This window comes from Amia ocellicauda, chromosome 22 (assembly GCF_036373705.1).
Source record: "Amia ocellicauda isolate fAmiCal2 chromosome 22, fAmiCal2.hap1, whole genome shotgun sequence".
NCBI classification, from domain to species: Eukaryota; Metazoa; Chordata; class Actinopteri; order Amiiformes; family Amiidae; genus Amia; species Amia ocellicauda.
Genome location: NC_089871.1, coordinates 11,688,931 through 11,709,333, shown reverse-complemented (window position 1 = coordinate 11,709,333; position 20,403 = coordinate 11,688,931). Strand labels below are relative to the sequence as shown.

Sequence of the window (20,403 nt, the reverse complement as noted above, 5' to 3'; positions counted from 1 at the left end):
ACACTGACAGTGACTCCAGCTGAGTAATTGTTTAAAAAAACTCACTTGTAATGATCTACCCCTTTAAATACAGTTTTGTTTCTTTCCTTCCGATATGTAATATGTATGAAGCCTTCCTTAACCTTAAGTAGATATATTTATACATATTTATATAAACTACAGATCAGAAATGAGACAAAACATGTCTTTGGCGTAATAAATTAAAAATGCATGAATACAAATACTGGAAAGCAGTATTGTGCGCTGCGATGAACTCGGCCATTTCAAACCAGGAGTGAGTCTCTGGCGCCCCCAGGTGGCGGTCAGGCAACACTGTCCCAGTGTCCTAATGCGGCTGCGCAGCTCCAGTGGAGCGGACGCATTCCCGCCACTTTGTTACAGCACTAGATACTAAACTTGTTTTCATGATGTTTATTCACAAAAGCTCATAAAGAACTTACACACACACTTCAGTCTTTTCCGATACCGACGCCCACAAGACCGCACCCAACGCCTCCGACTGAATTCCCATAATAATCCCCTTGTTACTGAAAACCAAGGAGAAAGAGGCAGTATTGTGTGCGACGTGTCCTCTGCGCCGCTATTCAAACTGCTGGTTATGCACTCCTTAATAAAACTGACATGAGAACAGCCATTACATCGGCCGAAAAGAAAATTCTCGAAGTACATCTATAGGAAACCAAGGTCGTCTTGTCCAGTCTTAGTGAAAATGACCAAATGAGTCTACCTACCTGCCTCTCGTCGACTCTGTGTTGTTGTTGTTGTTGTATCTCTTCTCTCAATCTGTAATTACATTTAATTATAAATTAACTCCGACGGCGATGTGCGTCGTCTGACACTCGCCGCCATTTTGTCTCTGCCGCTTCTGTCGCCGGAGAAAATGGCGCACGTCCCATGTTCAGGGCTCTGGTTTGGCGGTGAATCGTTTCAGAAGTGTATGTGTGTGTGTGTCTGTAATGTCAATTTTCATAAATAACGAATATCAATTGTCCCTTTCTCAATATTATTCTTGGACCGTAAATCATCAGAACTGGTGGCCTACAAGTTTACTTGGCTGAATGTACTAGTAATGTAATAGTGGACCTAAATATATGACTGGAAATAAACCGCAAAAATATGTGCACTTTTAATTTATTGATTACATAAAATATACTCTCTGCATAACAGCAAAACAAAAAAAAGATCAATATTGCCCTCAGCAAAAAAAACATATTTACAGGTAGGGATTCATTCTGTACTGTACATTACAAGAGGATAATACAATTTCATCACACAAAACCTACACACACGATATTGAACATACAAAGTGCATTCAGACATTTTCATCCAGTGGTTGGATTTATCGTCAGGTCCGCCGGTGGTCGTCAGTCCTCAGCCCTGCCGGCTTCAGTAACGACACACCAGGGAGAGCAGCAGCCTTGTTCACCACTGTGGGGCTCCACAGTTAAAACAATCGGCTATACCAGGCCCTACATTTCAAACAGTCGGCCTTCACACACAGGGACAAAGCCACTTGGTTCTCCGACTGGAAATCACAAGTTAGAAATGGATCAGGATTGGCACGTTTGCATACACACCCCAAATAAAAAAAGTGACCAAGCCTAGACAGGAAGCACAACTGAAAGAAAGCATGGTCTTGTAACACGTAAATACACGTGAATTTCTTTATTTAAGGTTCCCATTGCACTGCTCTTGAGCACTGGACATGTTTGTCAATGCTTTGTCAATACTGATGTCAGTTATTAATATTAATAATGCTTTTTCAAATTGAATTGAATGAGACTGAGAAGTCCCAAGTTAAGCTCAGGGGGGTTTTACCAGTGCAAAAAACAACGGCCTCCTTCCGCTCGTCTCAGCAGCGATACGCACACGCCAGCTCTTCACACGCTGCGCAACACATGCCAGCCAGTTCAACACCAGCAGACAAGTACTGACAACTCTGCCACTCATCTGAAAAGTGCCCACCAACACCAGCACTCTGCACACTGAACTCCACTCCAGATCACCGCAGGGATGGCCTGGGGTTAATCAGGGAGAAAAACTACAATCCCCCCACTCCCCCAAAAAACTATAAACACCTGTGATTGGAACACGGGGAGGAGGGAGTTAAAAAAAAAAAAAAAAGGAATTAATGGGTCTTTGAGAAGAACCTAGAAACTGATTAATTTGCTCCGTCAGTGATTCATGCTCCGTTTTAAGTCAGACTGGTAATGGAGTTGAGCGCAGTGCGTTCTGGGAGCCGGGGCTCCTGCCAGCAGCGCTCGGGCACTTGTCCTGGCTCTCCTGGGAGCTCAGCTCAACGGCCGCTGGTCTACAGCCAGGAAACAGCGGCCCGAGCCATCCGAGCTCCAACGCCGCCGCTCACGTCACCGAAACGTCAGACAGCGCTGGGGATAAAACGGGGTTACGCCCCCTCTGAGAACATAAAAAAAAAAAAACACGCAGGGAAAGAGCACCTTTTCCAGAACCAAACCAACTACACATTGAGAGTATGCACCTGCGAGGGAGTTTTTTCGAGGAGAGGAGCACTTCAGAGACTCGAAACCCCTCCCCTGCCCCCCATGAGGATACCAAGAGCAGGCCGCCCTCTGCCTCACTCCCCCAGCTCTGGCTCTGGCTCAGGTCTGTCCCCATCAGTCACCCATCCCCCTCCTCCCCCTCCTCCGGCAGGCTGCCGGGGCAGGGCTCCATGGTCACAGCCACACCCAACCCGCTACGTCCCAGCGGCATGTTGGTCACTAATGTCCACTCGTTGCTCTCCACGCTGTAACACTCCACGCTGGACAGGAAGCCGCCCTGATTGAAACCACCTGGAACAGAACCAAAGCACCCAAGTCAGGACCGGACTCTTCCTGCTGGGGCCAGAGACTTGAATCATTATACTGACCCTGCTGTTGAAGGTGCTGCAGTATCAGAAAGCATGTGTGTGTGTGCGTGTGTGCGTGTGTGTGTGCGTGTTTTTCTGACAACAACAAGACATCAGGTTGTTGTTGCGTGTTAATGGTGCACGTGTGTGTTAATGTGTGTGCATGCAGGGCGTCCCCTCATGTCTTTCTTATGTCTGTATGTTCTCTTGGCATCTGTATCAGCCCGGCTCACCCAACACGTAGATCTTGCCCTGGTACACAGTGATGCCGTGGGCACTCCGGCGGTTCTTCATGGGAGCAACGGGCTCCCAGTGGTCCCGCGCCACGCTGTAACGCTCCACACTGCTCAGCTGCACTGAGCCATCGTACCCGCCCACCGCGTAGATATAGCTGTCCACACACACCACCCCTGGGGAGACACACGCACACAGGGTTATTGTTATGGTCCTCCAGCAGTGTGGACAAAACCAGCATCACACACAGTTAAAACAAAATGCTCCGTTGCACATGGCTGGTGTTCTTGTGACTTGTGCAATGCTGTGAATATAATGTATTGCATTTATGATTTAATTCACTTCAGATTAAGGTGTCACTCAAACTAATATTATTTCTATTTTAAATGGGTAAAATTTTGGGAATGCATTCCATTTCCAGCCTGGCATCTCTGCGACACCCAGGAGATGAGTGGTGTGTGCTTTTCTTACCAGCGCCGCTGCGGACAGTTGCCATGGGGGCAATGTAGTGCCAGCGATCAGTGTCAGGGTGGTAGCACTCCACAGTGTTCCAGCGGTTCTCACCATCGAAACCCCCGACCACGTACAGCAGCCCCCCACGCGCCGCCACGCCCGCGCCGATCCGCGCCACGGCCATCGGAGACACCAGAGTCCACTGGTTGGTCTCAGGGTCATACCTGCAGGGTGAGGAGGGGTCAGTGTGAGCGTGTCAGTTATACCAGTCTCAGCCTCTTGGGGGCATTTCAGTGTCGTTCCTTATTAGATCTGTGCTCCAGATCTTTGTGTCCCTACGTCTGACTGGCGGGAGGAGAAGGAGAAACAAAATAGACCAAACAAAACGGAAGCTTTATCGCGATTGTTATTTGGGATTCCAATGGCAATCATGTTTAACAAAAAGCAAAACACAAACGGATTGTTCTGAAGTCACAACACGCCGCGGTGTCACCCGAGATGCCTTGGTGACTGCTTTGTCACATTGCCAGTAACATTTGCCTGGAGTAGGGATTGCATGGGTGCCATGTCATCAGAAAGATATTTTGTATGTCAAATAGAAACCCCCCCTGCTCTGAGAGGTGTGTCAGCTTAGCTGCGGTAAAAACAGAAGTGAAACATTTGAGCTGGTTGGCAGACACTGTCACTAGTACACACCCAGACAGAAACCGTCACAGAGACTAGAGTTTGCACAGAACTGCTCCTCGTCATTCTCCTGCTGGTGCCTCTATGTGTAATACAATACCACATGGGTCGGGCAGCGCTATTGTGTACGACCGTGCCGAGATTCGGACAATGTGCCGTGGATTCAGGCAGTTTCCTGGAACTGCCCCACCCTTGACACAAAGTGTTTTTTTTTTGTGTTTGTTTTTGAATTAATACATTCATATACATGTGCTTGCCAGGAATGATTTGTCAGACAAATTGGTCTCGGATGCCTTCCAGTTTAGACATGAGACAAATAAAGAAGAAAACAGCCCCGGCCCCCACCCCATACCAGCCTGGTCCTGCTTCTTCTTCAGCCTGGGTCAGACCTTTATTCTGGAAAGCCAAGATGACTCTGAAGAGCCTTTTCAATGACACGGTGGGCCGTTTGGCGTGGTCCTTAACACAACGCTGGCAGCGATTCAGAGCCAGAACATTCTCGGCAAACACAAATCCACACACAGCAGGACGGCCAACGAGCAGACCGCCATCGGCGTGAGATTTGGCAGCATGCCTCACCAATCCTGAGCTTCAGGCCCCAGCTAGCGAGACACCCTCCTCCCCCCAAGCCTGTTGCAAGGCAGGCTCGCCAAAACTTTGCTTTGTTATCATGTTTCTATTTTTGTTGGACAGCGTTTATGGGGCGGTTGAGCTCTCCGTGCCGTTTTACATGACGAGCAGCTCGGACACCGGGAGGCTGGCAGGCACAGAGTTCATCCGTCACTAACAAGCTGCCCCAAGGACCAGAACACAACGTTCACTTGCTACGGCTGATTATCTGGCTGTGATAAGAACAGTCTGGCAGCGGTGATTATTAGAGACTGTAATCACCCAGCCTTCGTTCATTAAGTTGCAATGTCCTGACTGCGTGAATATGGACTCCTTGCCGCCAGGAGTCTAACATTCACAAACTCAGCCACCTGCCAGTCCACGGGCAAGCCAGGGGCACCACGCTCAACACCGTGGAGGTGGGGAGAAGAGGTTTTACCATTTCCACAGGCGAAAGTATGATGCATTACAGCTGGCCCAAAACACCACCCCTCCCCCCCCATACCTCCCCCACACTCACCTCTCCACGCTGCTGTGGTGGGTGGAGCCGTGGGACCCACCCACGGCGTAGATGCTGCCGTCGATCACGCCCACGCCCACGCGGTTCCGCGGCACGTTGAGGGAGGCGCGCTGGGTCCACTGGTTGGTCATGGGGTTGTAGCAGTACAGAGCGTCCGAGTCGGTGTTCTCCTGCAGGGAGTTGTTCCGCCCACCGACCGTGTAGAACAGGCCGAACAGGACGCAGGCACCAAGGCCACTCTGGGGCTTCTCCATGTCCGCCAGCCGGATCCAGGCCTTGGTGCGGGGGTCGTAGGCCTCCATGGACGAGAGGGAGTGCTGTAGGTAACCCCCCGCAACGTAGATGAGCTGGTTTCCCCGGTGCCGGGCGGGCGGCAGGGGCTTGCGCAGTGCCATCTCCTGGAAGATTTTGGACAGGTAGTCCCGGCAGGAGTTGGCCTTGCTGAGGATGGGGCACTCCTGCAGCTGGGTCTTCAGGAACTTGGGCGGCAGCGCGTAGATGTGGACGGCGTTGAGCAGGGCGTGGAAGTACTGGGCTCGGTTCTCACAGTCCCAGCGCACCCACTCGATGCAGGCCTTGTACACCTCGGACTCGCACAGCACCTTCAGGCTGTCCTGGCTGATCAGGTCCAGCAGCTGGCAGTGGGAGAGGTTGAAGAACTCCTCCTCCTTCGTCACCTGGGGGGGGACAAGGTGGACATGCATCAGGATACGGTGCGTGAACGGACAGGACAGGAAGTGAACACAGCCAATCAGCACTGAGCACAGGATGGCTGACTAGAAAAAGGGTGTGTTAGCAAAGCGCAGGCCAAGCCGAGTGGACGGACAAACACGCAGGGAGACACACACAGAATGCAGAGAAAAGAGCAACAGGGCAAGCAGACAAAAGATGTAAGCCTGTCCCTGCAGCAACCCCTGAAGATGTAGAAGTAGTGGTGGATTAAATAATCACGGGTTGATGATTACAGTGTTATAGGATGAGACCAGTGTTTGCAGACACAGGATGAGGACTTTGCCCCCTTCCCTGGTCGCCCACACACACACTACCAGGCACAGATACCATTTAGGAAGTCTGAGCTGCCTGTCGTTCAGATTCGTTCCCTTTTTTTAAATATATAGATATTGTTTCAGGTTTTTCATGTCAGCAGTTTTCTCTGACACTTCTTTAATCACCGGAGACTGGGCTCCACTCACCCAGGAAAAGAAGAAGCAGGCTGTGTGGGCACTGACTGCCTGTCATTTATGTATTCATTTACTTCTTCAAGCCAATGAGCTGTCCTCATTAAGGCCAATTTCCCTTCTCCTGATATTGTCGTTTCTTGTCGTTTCTTGAGCTACTTGTTTGCCCTCCGTCAGCAGCAGCAGCAGCAGCAGCAGTACAATAACCAAAGGAAGAGTATTAACAAAACCAGGAAGAGCAGCACAGGGTTCAGCACACAGACAACCCAGCCACGGACGCCGCGGTCGCAGATGCCCCAGCAGCAGCGACGGCATGAGCAAGAAGCACGCTCACCGGGAGGACGGGAAACGGGCCTTCACGAGCAACTGTGTGGAGGAACACAAGGATCTGCGACGGACGAACACAAGACGCCACAATAGCTGGGGCGTCCACAAAACTGACCACAGCGGAAGACAAGTAGAAGTAACTTTAGCAGACGCAAAAAGGCATCACCCGGAAGACCCCTCCCCCCGCCCAACACACACACACACACACACACACACACAAACACGCACCCCGACCCCTCACACCTCACTGAAGTGCGTGTTGATGTACTCCCGGCCCTTGAGGTGCAGTTCCCGGCAGCCGATCTCCTCGGCGAAGTTGGCGATGCCGATGACATTGGCCGGCTCCAGGTTCTTGGCCAGGAAGTCGCAGCAGGCCTTGGCCACGCCCTCCACCTGGTAGCGCATGGCCCCCAGCAGCACATGCAGCACGCACTTCTCGCCCACCGTCACTCGGCCTGTGTAGGCGAAGTCGATGAGCCGCTCGATGACGCGCGGGCTCACATCCTGGATCGTCACCTCCGAGGCGCCGTACTCCCGGAAGTTGCTGGTAAACATGGCCTTGAAGTACGGGCTGCAGGAGGCCAGCACCACCTTGTGCACCTGAGAGGGAAAGCAACTGATTAGGACTGGGCTGGACTGGTGGAGTGGATTGGACTGGACTGGACTGGACTTGAGTGGTCAAAATTTAACAGGCTTCTTTATGGGACATACATGTCATGCTGGGTACCCACAGGGGTACAATCCCCAGCCTGCTTGAAAACCCATGTAAACAGGTGCTACAGACACATGTGGTGTGTGAACCCCCATTCCGCGGTGCAGCGCCCCCCACCTTGAAGTCCTCCTGTGTGTCTTTGTAGGTGACGTGGATGACCAGGTCACATAGCAGCTCATGTTGCCGGAACTCATCCATGATCTTCAGGGCGCTGGCGGGATGGCTCTCGATGGTGTAGTCCAGGTAGCCATGACCCTTCATGGATGGGACGGCGATGGCAGATAAATCCTCCGCTTTGGCAGGTTTCCTCCTCCTGGGGCATATCATCGTCCTGCGAATGCCCACCTGCCCGGTGCGGAGTCTCAGCGGCGGGACAGTGGGGGTTACAGGGAGGACTGTTTTTTTGTGGTTGTCTTGTGAACCCCGCCGAGCATGACTTGGAGCCACGCCGGGAAACCTTCGGGCCTCCACCTCTAGGGAGTCTCCATGGCAATGTTGGTCAGTCCTCGCCGGGCCTAATCAACACATGGTATGGGTGCCCTTCAGGACAAACGGAGACTGACCGGGAGCTGGGAGCAGGTCTCTCTGGCAGATGGTAGTTCCTCTTTGAATCCTTGCCAGACCATAAGAAAACTAGTCAATGAGTTTTTATTTCAGGATTAAGCCTCTCTCTGCACCTTACTCAGAGGAGAGTTGACGAGGGTCTTTAAAAGGCGACGCGGAGACCCTTCTATCCCAGAGCTGCTTGGGTGTGCAGCCTAGACAAGCCAGCAGCACAAAACCGTTGGTGAGCTGTGTCGCTAGCTGTGGTTCTGTGGCATAGTAGGCTGCGTCCGTCCTGAAAACAAGGTGAAAAGGAAAACTTAATGATTCTCCAGCGAAAGGCATAAAAATACTTTGGCAGCACTGTGCAGCAAAAAAACAGCGACATACTTTGCAGAAACAATATCACTGAAGAACAAGAAATACCCTGTGTTCTCGACACCACACACCCCCTGCAGAGACAGAGGGCAATCATTTTATTTTCTGATTTTTTTTTTCTCCACTATACAGCTCTGGAAAAAAATTAAGAGACCACTGCAAAATTATCAGTTTCTCTGGTTTTACTATTTATAGGTATGTGTTTGGGTAAAATTATCATTTTTGTTTTATTCTATAAACTACTGACATTTTTCCCAAATTCCAAATAAAAATATGAATAGAATGGAATGGCTGCTGCAGTGGTCAATTTTTTCCAGAGCTGTACATGGGTCTAAGTCTGTCTTTTCATTTCCCCCTAATTCCCAGTACATTTCACCGCCTTTGCGCAAAAACAGCAGCCACAGAACTGAAAAGGAAAGAAGTAAAAATCCCAAAACAAATACACACACACACACACACACACGAAAAATGAGACTGCAATCTATGCCAAACAGCTGAAAGAGTCAAACCTCTCACAGTTCCAAACCACATTTTAAGATATACGCCTCCTGCTTATTTCCTGCTTAGGAACGAACTTGTGCTTACCCGGATCTGTAAAGTATTTTTTAAAGCCCAAATTAAAAACTAAAAACACTGTATTTTCTCTTTTCTTTTAACAAACACAGCTCTTGCTATCTGAATGTCCTCTCAAGCCCGGCTTCAGGTGCTACTGCGTGTGTCCAGTCCAGGTGTGCTTTGTGGCAGCGTCCCATGGTCTAGGCGTGACGTCTCCTTTCAGTGCCGGGTGAGTCACAGCCCGAACGTGAGTCAGCCGGCCCCGGGTCGTTTCGCTCTTCGTCAGCTGCAGTTCTCAAGTCGTTCATGCTGCAGACTTCCCGCACATGAATCACATGTGAGACGCTGCTACGCTGAAACAGGCAGCACCAGTTGAAAAGCTCTGTGCTGTGGGGGGGAGGGGGAACGTTATGGACTGAACCCAAGGCTCAGAGGTCCATGTGTGGAGATGCCAGTCATTCCAACATCTGACAGGCTTCTCTTGAAATTCAATTGTTATCTTTTAGTTAATGTATTTATTAGTCAATACAAAGCATGCACGGTCTTCCATGCATTCTAACGCTAAACTGAAACCACGTGCAGCTGCCGGTCTGCCTGGGATCTCTGGGCCTCTGTGCTGCACAGGGCTTTGGGCTCAGGAAGGTAACCGCCCCGCCTGCAGAGAGATTGGTCACAGGATCCGGAGCCAGCAGTCAGCCCGACCTGCTCTTTGCAAAACAGCTCATTGTGCCTGACTGCTTGCACTTTTAATCTGGGCTTATACAGCAGCTGGAGACAGAATGTACTGTTCTGCCCTCATAAAGCCCTGCCGCACTAAAGCTGCACGTTAACCATTAACCCAACATACTGCTGGCTTTCACTTGCATAACATATATCCCCTATTATTATTTGTTTTAAACTAACTAAGTGATTTGCCAGAGGTCTTGTTTCACAGGGACTAACATTTCAGTCACATTAAATACGTACACGTAACTCTAGAAACACACCTAGTTTGGTGGTGGTATTGGTGGTGGGATGCGGTAAATTATAAATACATGAGTCATAAAACAGTACAATCCACAGCCAGTCAGATGGTTTCGATGCCCTAACCCCAGCTAAGAAATGTACAAAACCTCCTGGTGCCCCCAGCGCTGTGAATCTACCCCGGGATGCACACGCACGTGCACACAAGTAAATCATCTGACCTAAAAGAAGGGCTTGCATCACAAACTGGTTGAACTTTTGTCCCCACTGCTGCCCCTCTCTGCTCTTGCATCACAGGGGTTATTAATAACCTTGTGCAGCCCGGTGACTTTTGCAAATGTAGCAACGCTCCTTCAGCAGGGGGGTGCAGACAGGCCAAGAAGTAGTTGCCTTAGGCCCAGGTCCACCCAGGCCTCCGCCACCTCATGCCAGCCATTCACCAAGCTCTGGGCCCCTTCCTCCTCCGTCCCCAGCTCCTTTCTTTTGTTTCGCACAGATTCACTCTGTGGGAGCAGATCGCGGTCACTGACCTGGAACAGCAATACGCCTCCAATAACAAATCTCTTCAGCGCACACAGTGACACAGGCCATGATTGCAGAAGTAGCACGAGTGCCAGGGCACAGGGCAGGAAATGGGATCCCACGTACAGGCACGTGCAGAACCTGGACAACTGACAACAAGAGGCTAGCAAGACGTGAGTGAGGAGCAGAACAACACCAGTCACTTCCACAGCCCCTTCCCAGTCTCTCAGCTTTTCAACTTCATGACTTGCCATTGATGGGAACAAACCGGAAGTCTGAGGTTAAGGATTTCTGAACCGGATCACACGCATCGGTAGCATTTGATCCTGCTCAGAAATGGCAGTGCAAACGCTCAATGATCGGATCAAATGCACACTTCAGAAAGATGGTACAGATCCGGATCAAATGCATCGCCAGTCTTTGATCCTGGCAGTGTGAATGCTCGACTGGCTCAAGCTCCAGCATGCACTGCGGCGGCGTGTGTTTTAGAGGTAGAGCGGCAGGCACCCTTCGCTTCAGTGGAGCAAACTGGAGAACAATTCCCTTACTGTAAATATTAACAAATGAACACTAAATTAATTGTTATTTTATGTTAGCAAAAAACATACATTATTGTAATCTTATTTAAAATGCAAATATGCAAGTGTGTTGTTTTTACTTGTTAGAATAATTCATTCATAATGAGATAAAACAACAGTTCTTGATTCAGCTCTGTGTTCTAAAGGACTGATTTAATATATCCATATTATTTATTGTGGACTCAATGCTAGTGCACACGTGAAGACCCCTAGGGCTGCTGACAGATGATCCTGATGAAATAAACCGATGCATTTGATCTGGATCAGAAATGGCGGTGTAGAAGCTCCTATTGAGACACCCCTTGGAAAAATATTTATTTATATATATAGCCAATTTAATCCCTTGCAGGGTCTTACCATAATTACCGTGGCCAGTATCTCAGAAAAAGACCATAAATCATCCAACACAGAGTAATGACTCCCTCTGGGCCAGGTGATTCAGCATAAGTGACACAAATATGCCATAAACAAAGGCGTTACTACAGACTCCAGGGCCATTCCTAAGACTTTATTTGACGCCAACACTTCTACCCAACAGGGGCTTTTGTTCAGAGTGCATCGAGGCAACTTTTTGCAAACTGAACCGCAACACATAGAAGGGCCTACACAGAACCACTAACGTACTCCATTAACTGGCTGCACTGGTCAAAATTACCAACGATCCCAGGCGTCCGTGAAAACTTCAGGACTTTGCGGGAATTTCTTTGCGGCCGTAGCATGGGCTGCTCCTTCTGCAGAGGGTTAATGCACCTGACCCTGACGTTCATTTAAATTAAACCTTGGGTGTCATTCCTTTACTGGCTGCGGTACGTTCGGTTTGTTTCTGCAGGCCTCACATGCAGTCAGGTGCCCACAAAGAAGTATCCTGGCCACTATATACAATCTGTCACATGACCATGTGCTCTACCCTGAGCCTGGGGTTTCAAGTTCCCCCGTCCTGATCTGTGCATTCTCTCCATTGGTCAGGTGGTCTTGTTATCCTGGGTGATCGAGGTAACTCTCATGCGATTTCACAACCCCTTTCAATAGTTACAAAGGCTGACAGATCTCCATCGGGACCGGAAAGCCAGTACTTTAGAGATGATGCAATAGTCCCAATTTTCTCTGCTACTTTCTGCTACATGACTGCACCCGTTATCATGCGATTGCATGGCTCAGTGGCCCGCTCTCTTTCCCTCGCACACACAAAGTGGAAGAACAACCCAGGTCTCTCACTACTCCAGCCCAGTCCCGGGTCAAGACACCAGACATCCACACACTACTGTTGGGTTTAAAACTGAAAGAAGCCATGCTCAGTGCTACCTGGGCCACTGAGGTCCTTGTCCAGAAACCGGTCAGTGAAGGACTGTGCATAGCAGCAAGCGATATGTGCTCATCCACTTCCTTTTCCTTTTCCTCACGCCAAACCCTGACTAGTGTTAATCTTGGGCAGCTAGCCCTGGGGGTGGGGGTGGTGGGACAGCCAACTTAGAATGGAGGTGAAAAATCACAATGGCAGCGAGAACAGGAAATGAGAGGCATGGGGAAAGACGCAAAACAGGAAATAATACAGGCAACAAAAAAAGACACAGCCCTGGTTAGTGTGGACTGCAGCGCTGTATCCCTCCACACAGAGGGGCCAACCCTGCTACTGCACAGCTAGACAGACACACAGATAGACAGACACAAAAAAGAACAATCACACACTTTCAGACAGACACGGACTGCAACGACAGATCTGAAATAGGCAGCTGTGGAGGCTGCACACTCGACTGCTAATTCAGCAGATTTGACAGCACTCTGCCATCCTGCTGGCAAACCGGCTGTTGCTGCAGCCATGAGCGCCACGCTTACAAAGAAGAGCTATAGAGTCCAGATAAAAATAGCTGCCACCTACACACCACAGTCCAAACTTGTTCCAGAAAATCAGCCAGACTGCAGACCATAGACAACAACTAGCACCACCAATCTTCATAATTACAAAGTGATGAAAGCAGCGGGCCAGGGATTCCCCCAGATGCATGTCTTTGCATGTAGACACACAGTTAGACACCTATGTATTGTTGATTTCAGCAAAGCTCTCAGGGTGTCCAGTTGTAAATGACCTCTGGGTTACGTAGGCTACTAATCTGATGCAAAATACAACCGCTCCACAATTGTACACATTGTGGATTTAAGCAGGTGACCTTTAACTCTACGGGGGCTGTGACTGTTCCAGGACCAGGGATCATGCCAGCCTTGCATAATACCCCCTGGCACACCAACAAACAAAGCAAATAAACAAACGCACTCCAGCAGCCTCTTAAGTGCACAGGCCTGCACAATGCGAGTGTGTGTTTATTTGTTATTGTGCATTCGTTTATTTATTTAGACCAACAAAAACAAAATGGGTAAACCGCCCTATTTGTAATACAGAAGTCATAACATAAAGTTAACATTAAAAAAGAAAATAAACATCTTCGCGATATTGTTCACAATAAACTCAGAGGTTTCAGAGACTCTGAACAAAATAAAGTAAAGACCACTTCAGCATTTTTTCTCTCTGTTTTATTAATGTAATATTATAGATGCATTTGCACGCCGGTTTCGGAAAAACAAATGCGTTGATAGATCTCAACTGTGATGTCATAATAGCCGTATTCTCAAATCCGAGTGGTTGTAATGTTGCACGATAAATAATTAAATAAATACAACTAAATACGTCGCTGTTTTGCGCTGAAACGTCTGCCTGCGACTCTTTCCACCCGACAGCGTTTGCTAATGCAGCACTTGTCACTGTAACGAAGCCCAGATACATATAATTATCTGACACATGAACTCACTCGCAACCGGGATCCAGTTACGCTACATTGACATCAAACGCTTTCAAAATCGGCGCTTTAATACCCAAATAAAGTTACAAAAACAACAACAACAAAGTCTCTCTTCTACTCACCTTGGAAGCGCGACCAACTATGAAATCCCCCCAAAAAACGTGAACACGGACAGAAACAACGCGCTGCCCTAACCCCTAAGCGGCACGATTAGAGCAACTCTGGGCTCAGCCCCACCTGGTCTTCAGTTGGCAGCTAATGACGGCTCCGGGGGGTTAATTGGCTGGTGGTTGTAATGTAATATCGCCTCCTGAGCTCTGCAGGTTAGACTGCGCTCAATGCTGTCTCCCTCTTCCTGTCTGTCTCTCCCACACACCAGTGCTGGAGGCATTGCGCTCAATGCTGTCTCTTCCAGTTTAATTTCGACATCAGCATGACTAGGCAACTTATTTTTTTTTTCTCCCCCCCCCACTGCACAGCTCGGTGCAAAGTGTAGCGCAAGCAAGATGCAGCACAGTACTCGTCAGGCAGGAAACACAGGGCCGGTTTGTTAAGAAATTGAAAGTATTGACACCGCCTGGTGAGCCGCACGGTTAACGCGCAAGAGAGCTCAAGGGTGAAGCCAGCGTCTGCGGGGGAGGACTGTGGGCTATAAATAATGCAACGTTTAAAAGAGAAAAGGCGCGGATTGGCCTGGCTTTGTGAAATGGGGTTTGAGTTACTATTTATATCTTTAGAGGGCAGACAGAGACTAGACATAAATAAGCACCAGATTTTGGAAAGCATGCAGGAGCACAGTAAGGAGAGACTGGTGCACTGGGGTGTACTTTACTATACTGTAGGGGGACACATGACTGTGTGAAGTTACTGGAGACCGATGATCTTTTCAGGACTGCTGCTGCAAAACCACAGGTTTGGTCAACAACAACAACAAACAATATAAAAAATCATGTTATAAATAGAACTTGTTGCAGTTTTGGTTATTTTCCGCGGAAGACGCTTCTGTCTGATCACGGTGGGCCTCGGGCTCTGGCCACACCTGCCCACACAGCTGCCTCAGATCCCACACACACGCTAGGCCGTGAATGGATTATACAGTCTGAGCTTTTTTCTTTCTTTTTTTTTTCCGTTGCTTGGTCACGGTTCAGGAAAAGAGTTTACAAGGAAATGGTTGTTGAATAATGGTTATTAGAAACGGCGGAGGGGAAAAATCATCAGCTTTTCCTGGAATCACTCATTTATCATTTGGCAAAACGAACTGGGCAAATTTCTCCCAATAAAGGAGCTTCTCTGATACACACTGCCTGAGCTTTCGCATACACTCGCTGTTTACTGACTGTGGTCTTGATTGTATATTTGTTTGTGTGTGTGTTTGTTTGGAAGTATTCCTCGTGTGTGTGGAATGTCCCCGTCTTCAAAATGGATGCAAACCAGACTTCCTCCTGAGGATAGCATGTTCTGGATTCACTCGTCCCCAACCCCCGACCCGTCCAGAGTACTGTGGGAGTGGGTGGTGTTTCACACCGAGGAGCCCCCAGCGCTGCACGAAGACTCCGTCAAACCTGAAGGACGGGGTCTCGTCAGGGCCAGAGCTGGAGAGCCCTGATGTCAATACACAGATATATGTAGAAAATCAGGATTCTTATTGTAATAATCCCATTTGAAATGGATTCCACTTTAGTTTTCTCTTAGGCAGATTACCCTGATTGTCCTTGTAAGGTTTCGGTTTGACTATTATTTTACATAGGTTTCCCAAGGGTTGAACTTGCCTTCACTGTGAAACTTCACCAGACCATGGGAATACATACACTCACCTAAAGGATTATAAGGAACACCATACTAATACTGTGTTTGACCCCCTTTTGCCTTCAGAACTGCCTTAATTCTACGTGGCATTGATTCAACAAGGTGCTGAAAGCATTCTTTAGAAATGTTGGCCCATATTGATAGGATAGCATCTTGCAGTTGATGGAGATTTGTGGGATGCACATCCAGGGCATGAAGCTCCCGTTCCACCACATCCCAAAGATGCTCTATTGGGTTGAGATCTGGTGACTGTGGGTGCCAGTTTAGTACAGTGAACTCATTGTCATGTTCAAGAAACCAATTTGAAATGATTCGACCTTTGTGACATGGTGCATTATCCTGCTGGAAGTAGCCATCAGAGGATGGGTACATGGTGGTCATAAAGGGAAGGACATGGTCAGAAACAATGCTCAGGTAGGCCGTGGCATTTAAACGATGCCCAATTGGCACTAAGGGGCCTAAAGTGTGCCAAGAAAACATCCCCCACACCATTACACCACCACCACCAGCCTGCACAGTGGTAACAAGGCATGATGGATCCATGTTCTCATTCTGTTTACGCCAAATTCTGACTCTACCATCTGAATGTCTCAACAGAAATCGAGACTCATCAGACCAGGCAACATTTTTCCAGTCTTCAACTGTCCAATTTTGGTGAGCTTGTGCAAATTGTAGCCTCTTTTTCCTATCTGTAGTGGAGATGAGTGGTACCCGGTGGGGTCTTCTGCTGTTGTAGCCCATCCGCCTCAAGGTTGTACGTGTTGTGGCTTCACAAATGCTTTGCTGCATACCTCGGTTGTAACGAGTGCTTATTTCAGTCAAAGTTGCTCTTCTATCAGCTTGAATCAGTCGGCCCATTCTCCTCTGACCTCTAGCATCAACAAGGCATTTTCGCCCACAGGACTGCCGCATACTGGATGTTTTTCCCTTTTCACACCATTCTTTGTAAACCCTAGAAATGGTTGTGCGTGAAAATCCCAGTAACTGAGCAGATTGTGAAATACTCAGACCGGCCCGTCTGGCACCAACAACCATGCCACGCTCAAAATTGCTTAAATCACCTTTCTTTCCCATTCAGACATTCAGTTTGGAGTTCAGGAGATTGTCTTGACCAGGCCCACACCCCTAAATGCATTGAAGCAACTGCCATGTGATTGGTTGGTTAGATAATTGCATTAATGAGAAATTGAACAGGTGTTCCTAATAATCCTTTAGGTGAGTGTATTTACAAGCTGTGGTATAATCCATGGTAGAGTGTAGTATAAGCAGAGTGATGGCATATCAAACCCATAGGAAACCACTGGAAAATACTGGTAGTACAGCCACAGTGGATCCATGTCCAAAGCGTACAAATCCTGCTGTGAATCTTCCAGGGGTGAATTTGCCAAAGAGAGAGAACAGTGCAGAAGTTATGCATGAGAAAGATCTAGGAGTCTACGTGGACTCCTCACTTTCTCCATCCAAACAATGTGGGGAAGCAATAAAAAAGACAAACAGGATGGTAGGGTATATTGTCAAAAGTGTAGAATTGAGCACAAGGGCAGTGATGTTCAGACTGTACAATGCACTAGTTATAGCTCATCTGGATACTGTGGACAGTTCTGGGCTCCACACTTCAAGAAAGATATCACTGCTCTAGAGGCAGTTCAGAGGAGAGCAACCAGACTTATTCCAGGTCTGAAGGGAATGTCCTACTGAGAGACTGAGGAACTGAACCTTCTCACCCTGGAACAGAGGAGACTACTTGGGGACTTGATCCAAGTCTTCATGAAAGTCATGAAAGGCATCGACCACATCAAACCAGAGGAGCTTTTCCAGGTCAGCAGGGACACACACACCCGGGGACACAAATGGAAATTGGGCTTCAAGGCATTCAAGACGGAAAACAGGAGACACTTCTTCACACAGAGAGGCGTCACAATCTGAACAAACTCCCCAGCGATGTGGCTGAAGAGACAATTTGGGAACATTCAAAAACAGACTGGATAGGATCCTTGGATCACTCAGTTATTAATGGACACCAAACGAGCACGATGGGGCGAATGGCCTCCTCTCATTTGTACACTTTCTTATGTTCTTCCTATGTTCTTATGAACTGTCGACCTTCTTGTTTTGCTTTTTTTAGTAACAGCAACAACAAGTGAAATTGAATTTGCGTAAAAACGGACGTCATTAGTTATTTACTCTGACTGCTCGCTGCTCTGATTACAGACGCATTCCTCCGGGGCCTGTGAGCGTCTCTGCACTCTGTCGGAAGAATCCTTCTTTTGTTTGGCGTAACCATACCGACAATCTGTAACTCCAAAAAGCACATGATGAAGATGACTTTTTTCCTATGGAGACCGCAGGCGGCCCAGGCCAGGTTTCTGCGAGTCAGGTCACAGGCTGCCTTCTGGGTTAGGGGTTCAGGGGCGGTTGCGGGCAAGATTGCGTGCACGCGAACTGGCAACCCTCCCCAAACAAAACAGTTGCACACAATAAAAGAAACAGCGATAGGCGGCAGGTCTGTGCTTTGCGATTCACAGGGAGGTCAACTCTTAACTGGGTCGAGCCCTAAGGCAGTTCTTCCCATTCATCTTTTCCTTCATTTCATCCTTCACAATTTTTGTTTGTTTGTTGTTTAATCCTCTTTGTTTTTTATTTGGTAAGCAGGGCTCGGTCTGTGCCTCTATTGCAAATCGCCCGACTGGCACAGAGACCTGAGAGCAAGGAAGAAGAGCAACTGGGTCATTCCTCTTCCCGTTTGGCTTGCGCTGCGATGCATTCCAGTGCATCCCAGACGGAATCTGTGGGTTTGAGGTGAGGCTGCATCTTTCTCTACGAGGAAGTAATGGGACTTGTGCTACACAAGGGAGAGGGAAATTGCAACCTCATAGTAATAAAAACAGCCACCCTGTGTTACTGCTCTGTCATGCACACTGGAATGAGGGCTCTTGATTGGCCCGGGAAAGCTGGGAGTCGGCTGTGCTGCTCTGAGTTCCCGTCACTGTGACTAAGCACTGCGCTGCTCGGCCACAGAGCTCAGCCCGGCCGGCGGACACTCAGCAGCCACTGTTTCAACACACCAGGTGCTGTTGAAATCGGATCATCAAGCCTATCATTATGGTCCCGCTGGCTAATCCTCTCCTGGGAATAGAACAGACCTGTGTTGATGTGGTCCTTTTTGTCTGCTTTAATTTGGTTTTATTTGAGTTTAAAACATCTATGGCCTTTTGGGCTTGCAAAAAGGCAAATACTAAGATCTTGGTATTGCACATTTCTCCATGGGTTTATTTATTCAATAACAGACACCCATGCCCAGGGCGATGTCTGCATTATCTCTGGCTTTGACTATGACACCACATGCCTGAAACAAAAATGCATTGAAATCTGCGAGCCCATATTATTATTATTATTATTATGATGTACTTCCTGGCAGACGCCCTTATCCAGGGTGACTTACAGGTTACACAGGCATTACCCAAGTGCAGTAATGCAAATCATTAAAAAAAAATCTAATTAAACATTAATACAAAGTATAATTTAAGAATGACAAAAGTGCACGAGTACAAAGCACACATCCCTGCAGAACTCAGGCTTCCCTGTGGAAATGCAGACAGGATTATCGCTGACGTGGTTTTGGGATAAATCATTGACAATTATGGACAGATGTGTGACAAAAATACTTGTATTACCTGCAGTTAAAAGCATTTCAGAATTGCTGTGGGCATGGCGGAGCAGTGGTTAATCGAGTTCAGTATCTTCTTAATACATGGAGCCTCCCGGGGGTCAGAGTGTTATCTACCAGTCCAGCTCCAGCTCACTGTTGCTGCAGCGCAGAGACATCATGCTCACCTCGTATCACGTGTGCGTTTTCACACGTACTGACACACATGACCTCCCCAGCTCCAGAAATGCAACTGTCATGCTTATGTAAGTGTTTCTTGACTGCCGGGGTCAGAGACACTCAGGGGATGGTCTGCGATCTCTTTACGAGTTGTGAAATTGAATGCAAACCACACATGCTGCGACAACTGCTGATCCAGCTAGCTGTGTTGCAACAATTTCTAACTGCATCATCAACAACAACCACAACTAACAATTGTTGGTATACAATGATACTATTGAGTTTTTGCACTGTGCACCATTGTATACTGCCCAATTGTTTTTTTTTAACCCCTAAATAAACTTTCAGCAAACACCTGCAGGCCTGCCATTGGCTTTGGTGCTGATTTGCCTCCATGCAGCGTCCAGCAGCCCCGACGGGCCCTTCCTTAAAGCATCGATGTCAGGGCTTTGTTAAAAAAGACAAGACGCAAAAGCACGAAAGGTGAAAGGGAAACAAACCTGGACAGAGAACAATTAGCCAGGTTTGGCTCACAAAGCGCTGAGCGAGAAGGTGTTGGCAATTTCAGTGGTGCTGGACATGTGGGCGACGAAAGAATAAATATTTTGACCCGAAGCCAAAACCTCTACGTCTGGTTTTAGCGCAGATCAGCCGAGTCACCACTCCCCTGAGCCTGCAGGACGCCCCTCCACCTGCGTTGCTCCATTGTCCCACTACGTGCCACACAGAGTACACAGATAATCTCCTGGATCTAATATGGATTATTTCTTTAAAGAGAGCTAGTGGTACGGAGTTAATTTATTTTAACTATTATGTTTTCCCCTTATTAAAATACCCACAGCAAAGAGTGCACCTGG

At 48.3% G+C, this 20,403-nt stretch overlaps 1 protein-coding gene across 4 annotated transcripts; it reads right to left on the bottom strand.

Moving 5' to 3' along the window:
• Positions 1-1,115: 1,115 nt before the first annotated feature.
• On the bottom strand, positions 1,116-14,468 carry keap1a (kelch-like ECH-associated protein 1a). 4 transcript variants are annotated; one of them, XM_066695368.1, is made up of 7 exons: positions 14,037-14,467; positions 7,701-8,421; positions 7,115-7,471; positions 5,367-6,043; positions 3,572-3,777; positions 3,100-3,276; positions 1,116-2,810 (listed from the first exon to the last, which is right to left on the bottom strand). In XM_066695368.1, the coding sequence occupies exons 2-7, from the start codon at positions 7,908-7,910 to the stop codon at positions 2,638-2,640; spliced, it is 1,800 nt and encodes a 599-aa protein (XP_066551465.1). In that variant the 5' UTR covers positions 7,911-8,421; positions 14,037-14,467; the 3' UTR covers positions 1,116-2,637. The 4 variants fall into 4 exon arrangements, with proteins under 4 accessions (XP_066551465.1, XP_066551466.1, XP_066551467.1 ...); XM_066695369.1 differs by having other exon boundaries at positions 14,152-14,467; XM_066695370.1 differs by lacking the exon at positions 14,037-14,467 and adding an exon at positions 9,090-11,025.
• Between the last annotated feature and the right edge of the window lie 5,935 nt (positions 14,469-20,403).